Raw genomic sequence first — 6,000 nt, 5'->3', positions numbered from 1 at the left:
CCATTGCTCAGGAGAACCCTGAGAGCAGGGGAGAGGGCCTATTTCATTCGAATCCATATGGAGCAGGCCAGTGTGTGACCTGAAGGGTGCCTCTTCCCTAATATACAGCAATCTATTGGGTCATGAAGGGGGAAGGGTGCTAGTGGCCTTGGAACTGTATGGAAATCAGAATTCGGTCACCCAAATGAAGATCATAAATGGGAGAGTATCTGGAAAACCCCCCCCCCCATTTCAAACCATCTCTGCTTGCTTACAGGAGGCCTTGCTCAAGGTCATCCTCCATCGGCCCTGGATACCAGTCAGGCTTGCAAAAATGAATCCCTCCCTTTCCTCTTTATGGTGGAAAGGTTGGGGAAAACATGGTTTATTTATTTGTGTTTTGTAGGAATGTCTCCATGTTAAAAACTTTTGGAATAGAGTATTTTCCATTATATCCACCATGATAAGCCAACCCCTTTCTCCAAATCCTGCCTTAGCCCTACTGTCTTTGGACATGGGCTCCATTCTCCACCACAGAGAACTAGACAGTTTCTTACTGACTGCAGCACAACTAGGGATAGCTCAGCAAAGGAAGAAACAGACTGAAATACTCCTGAGCATATGGGGAAATAATACAGTATATGGAATACAGCAAAGTCTGAGGAGGGCAGACTTACGTCTAAAGCCAATGGATAGGAACAAACACTATTCGATGTAATGCTAGACAAGTGTTTAATGGTTTCTATATTTGTTTAAAAACAAATAGAAAAATTGTTAAAAGTTTGGTCAACCAAAAGCCACTTGCTGTCTTCATGTGACATCTAGTGGTCACTGTGAAGATGACATCTTCCTATGCTAGTGGAATTTATATGCAAGAAAATGTGCAGACTGGTTTTGGCTTGGGTGGGGTTCTGGGTTTAAGAACATAAGAGCCATGCTGGATCAGACCACTGGCCCAACTTTTCCAGCATCCTGTCCTCACAGTGGCCATCCAGATGCCCCAATGGGAAGCCCAAAAGCAGGGCATGTTTGCAACAGCAAGACTGTCTTCGCTTGTGATTCTCAGCAACTAGTATGTACAGTGGTACCTTGGGTTACAGACACTTCAGGTTACAGGCGCTTCAGGCTACAGACTCCACTAACCCAGAAATAGTACCTCAGGTTAAGAACTTTGCTTCAGGATGAGAGAAATTGGTGGCAGTGGGAGGCCCCATTAGCTAAAGTGGTACCTCAGATTAAGAACAGTTTCAGTTTCAGATTAAGAACGGACCTCCAGAATAAATTAAGTTCTTAACCCAAAGTACCACTGTATTCAGAAGCATCACTGCCTCAGGCCAGGTTTTGCTGGGCTTGGATCCCGAGCTACAGAAAACTAATGCTATAACTCACCCTCAATGACAAACCCTCAATGCTATGACTCACAAGGATGAACCAAATGGATTAGATTGGACTAAGGAAGCCATGCAGTGTTTTTGAGTGCAGTAAGAGAGAATGAAGGTCCACTCCCGACTGTGGAGGCAGAGCATAGCCCTCACCATGAATTTGTCCCTTTTTTAAAGAAGCCATCTAAGTTGGTAGCCCTCACTGCCTCCTGTGGAAGGGAGTTCCATAGATCAACTATGCGATGCATAAAGAAATACTTTATTTTATCTGTCCTGAATCTTCCTACATCCAGCTTTGTTGGATGTAAGAGAGGGAAACCCCCCCCCCCCCATCTGCTTTCTTCATGCCACACATAATTTTGTATATCAAAATGTCCCCCCAACTTCCCTTTTCTCTTAACCAAAAAGCTCCAAATGCTGCAGCCTTTCCTCATAGGGGATTCGCTCCACACACCCTGATCATTTTGGTAGACAGTAGCTTTAGCCCAATCCCAGATACTGTACCTAAAAAATATTGTGTTTGATTATCTTTTATTTGTTTGTTTTAAAGAGTTATATAGCGCTTGACTGTAATAACACCTCAGAGCGTTTTACAATTAGAATCAAAAGATCGCTAAAAAAATAGTTCAAAGCAACTATTTAAAGCATTCACATATAATAATGAAATAAAATCAGCAATAAGCGATTGGGGCCTGGAAGCTCGCCGGGTCTGACTTTGGGGACAGTCACTGCCTCTCTCAGCCTAAACTACCTCACAGGGTTGTTGTGAGGATAAGATGGAGGGGAGGGGAGAACCACGTTAAGCTTCTTGGAGGAAATAATTCCATATACTGTATGGGGTTTTCATTGCCCCGCCCATCCCTTAGGTGAGAAAAAACCCCGCGGCTTCCAAAGCTCGTCTCTTTCGTCCCTAGTAAACGTCTCTCTTCTCTAGAGCTATCTCTCTATGAACCCGGGGGCTGTAGCGTAGTTTCCGGTCTGTCCCTCTTCCTCCTCCACGTCGCCCCCTGACCCCGGAAGTAGGAGGGGCCTGCGAGGATGCCCGGTGTTGATGCTGGAATAAACATGGCGTTGTGCAGGAGCAGGAGAGGCGGTGGCGGTTCCTGCTTGGTTCCTTCGGCTAAGGCGGCGCTGATCCTGCTGGCGGCTCTGCTCCTGGGAGACCCCGCGCGGGCCCGAGTTCACCACCTCACTCTCAAAGTAGGCCCGCTGGATAGGGGCAGGAGGGTTGGGGAAAAGGAGGGGGAGGAGAGAAAAGGAGAGGAGCGAATCGGGCGGGTCACGGTGTGCCGAGGATTGAAGCCGGCGAGGCAACTTCTTCAACCTTGCTAGGGCTGCGATCACTGTTTGCTCTTACTCGGCAGGAGACCCTTTGAAAGATAGTGGGCAGTGACCTCAGTGGGTTCTACTCTTGAGTAGGACTTCGTTGGATGAAGCCCATCCTTATCGTTATTGGTTTGTAGGCAGTGTTGAGGCTTACTCGAGAGGAAACCGTTGAAATCGGTGGGTAATAACTAACAATAGTAATAATAATAATACTGTAATACCCAAGAGGAGACCTCTTGAAATTGATCCGTGTGGCTGACTCTGGGGTCACTGCCCTCCAGTGGGTATTGTAAGACTTAGATGGCTAGAACCTGTTTTTATTGGGTTGTAGCCAGAGTTAATGTTACTCAGTGCAGGCCCATGGAAATTGATGGTTATGACTGACTTGGTGTCATTGATTTCCAGTAGGTCATCTCTGAGAAGGACTTAATGGGGTGGTTTTTATGGATTCATTTCAGTTGGGGGTTTGGCTGCGTTTTGATGCAGAAACTGCCTTGGTCACCCTGTATGATATCCCCTGGCAGAAGAGAGACATGGGAAATGCATCCCTGCCAATTCTTTACCTTAGCGGCTTTCGATACCATTGGCCATGGGTTCTTCTAGATAAACTGTCTTGAGTTGTGGGTTGGGTGGTTCTGCTTTGTGGTAATTCCAGTACTACTTGGATGGTTGTTTTCAGGGGGTAATGCTTGAGAAGTGCTTTTCGGCCACATGGAGCCTTCAATGTGGGGTACCTCAGGGTTTGATTTCCCCCGCTTATGCTGATCAACATCTACGTGAAACTGCTGAGTGGGGTCATCAGGAGTTCTGTCAGCAATATGCTGATGACACAACTCTACTTTTCCTTTACATCTGTAGGTGTGGCAGTGGATGTGCCAACAAACTGAAGCTCAATTCAGATAAAGCAGTGTTGTTGGGTGGTTCCCTAAGTCTGGATGGATAGGAGGTTGCCTGTTCCTGATGGAATTATACTCCTTCTGAAGGAGCAGGTATGTAGGTTAGGGGTCCTTCTGGACCTTTGATTTTGCTTGAGGTTCAAGTGGCCTCAGTGGCACAGAGTGCCTTCCATTAGTTTGGGCTGGTGGCGCAGCTGCGCCCCATCTGGACAGGTATAGCCTAACTTCTGTCGCCTATGCTCTGGGATCCTCTAGGTTAGACTACTTCAATGAATTGTACATATGGGGTGCCTCTGAAGACAGTTTGGAAACTTCAGCTGGTGCAGAGTTCAGTGGGGAAGGACATATTGCACCAATCCTGGCCCACCTGCAGTGACTGCAAAGTAGTTTCTGGGCACAATTCAAAATGCTGGTTTTGACCTATACAGTGTTAGATGGCTCAGGATCACACTATGTCAAGGACCATCTCTCCCCATCGGTGTTCAAAATTAGCCAGGTGCCTGGTGCATTTGCACCTGGCTATCAACCACTTGTGACCAAGCGAAGATGCCTGGGTGCCAGAATGGTGCCTGACATCTCCACCATCTGAAGGTGCATGCCTGAGGATAATTGGATCTGGACTGTTTTTACACACTACAGTAATACCACATCCTGTAGAATTCTATTATGCTTTATCTGTACATTTGGAATGAGTTTCATGAATCAGAATGCTTTTTCTGTGCAGCCTGAGCAGGAGCAGTGACCATTAAGAAAAAGAGGTAGGAATAGGCCAGTATATATGTAGACTGTCCCTGGATCACCTCAAAGCTGTATAGCTGCTTCTTGGGAGAAAAGCGATGATAAACCTAGACAGCATCTTAAAAAGCAGAGACATCATCTTGCCAACAAAGGCCCATATAGTTAAAACTATCGTTTTCCCAGTAGTGATGTATGGATGTGAGAGCTGGGCCATAAAGAAGGCTCATCGTTGAAGAATTGATGCTTTTGAATTATGGTGCTGGAGGAGAGTCTTGAGAGTCCCATAGCTTGCAAGAAGATCAAACCTATCCATTCTTAAGGAAAACAGCCCTGAGTGCTCACTGGAAGGACAGATCCTGAAGCTGAGACTCCAATACTTTGGGCCACCTCAAGAGATGAGGTGGAAAAGACCCTGGTGTTGGGAAAGATTGAGGGCAGAAGGAGTAGGGGGCGACAGAGGACAAGATGGTTGGACAGTGTTCTCAAAGCTACCAGTATGAGTTTGACCAAACTGCGGGAGGCAGTGAAAGACAGGAGTGCCCGGCGTGCTCTGGTCCATGGGGTCATGAAGAGTTGGACACGGCTAAATGACTAAACAACAACAAAGGAAGTCAGACCTACCTCTGTGTGGAGGGACCTGCCACAGAGAAGGTGCTGTCCTGTCACAGTTCAGAGTGTCCAGAAGCTCAGATATTTGGGGCTTAAGTGGTTTAGGGCTCTAAACCCTAATTTGAACACCTTGAATTGGGCCTGGAAACAAATGAGTAACTGAGATGTGTTAAGTTCAATGGATCGATGATGAGTAGGACTAAGTTGCATACAACCTATTCTTTTTGTTACCAATATAATTAAAGGTTATTGGTGTTTAGTATTTGGGATGATAATGAGCATTACAGTAAGCCTGCAACTTATGTGGAGGTTATGTTTCAGGTAGTGCACCAAAAGCCAAAATTGTATATAATCAAAACACATTGGGTGCAATGTTGGGTGGGATTACCAAAGTTATTTTTTCAAGAATTCTGTCCTCTTTCATTTTTATTTTTTTTTTGCCACCCACTTAAAGCTGAATGTGCACAAGTCAAATATGCATAAGTTACAGGTGTGGTTAGTTTGAGACTTTGTAGGTAGCTGCTGATCTGCATATGGACTTAGGTGCTGTGGTTATCATGTGCATGTCCATTGCCTACTCATCTAGTTATTATGTGCACGTCTCTGGTTTTGCAGCCTGAAGATATGAACAATTGCTTGAGTCACTTCAGAACCCTGTTTTGTCAATAGAATTGGGGAATGTGGGTTATCCTGCCTTAGCTAGGGCTGTGCTTCCCTAGAGGACTCTTGTTCGGAGTCTGGGTGTTCTCCGGAAACCATCAATGAGCCTGGATATTCAGATCTTGGCAATAGACTGGAACGCCATAGGATAGCAGAGGTGTTAGATCTGGCCATGATAACGTGCCTTAGTTACATCCAATGTGGACTGCTCTAATATGTTCTGTGCAACTCTGCCTTTTCAACTGTGTTTGGAAACTTGAAGCTTTCTCTGAATGCTGCAGAAAGGTGTTGAATGGGAAGAGTTACAAGAACTTGTGTGGGGGCAAAGTTCTAGAAAGACCAGGTTACTCAAAGGACCACTTTCTTATCAATGAGCCTGCCTTTGAGATCTTCCAAAAAGTCCTTCTGCC

At 45.8% G+C, this 6,000-nt stretch overlaps 1 protein-coding gene across 2 annotated transcripts in view; it reads left to right on the top strand.

Annotated features, from left to right (window-relative positions):
- Positions 1-2,362: 2,362 nt before the first annotated feature.
- The window catches only part of GPR107 (G protein-coupled receptor 107), a 47,608-nt gene continuing 43,970 nt past the window's right edge, over positions 2,363-6,000 (top strand). Inside the window, exon 1 of one of the 2 annotated variants that reach the window (XM_083721962.1) lies at positions 2,363-2,561. In XM_083721962.1, coding sequence (XP_083578088.1) covers positions 2,400-2,561 — 162 coding nt within the window. In that variant the 5' untranslated portion in view covers positions 2,363-2,399. The remainder of the gene's footprint in view (positions 2,562-6,000) is intronic. The other variant, XR_014560165.1, reaches the window with a different exon arrangement.

This window comes from Podarcis gaigeae, assembly GCF_964106915.1.
Source record: "Podarcis gaigeae genome assembly, chromosome: Z".
Classification (NCBI taxonomy): Eukaryota; Metazoa; Chordata; class Lepidosauria; order Squamata; family Lacertidae; genus Podarcis; species Podarcis gaigeae.
The sequence above is the reverse complement of the archived record's forward strand: the minus strand, read 5'-3'. Positions and strand labels throughout refer to the sequence as shown.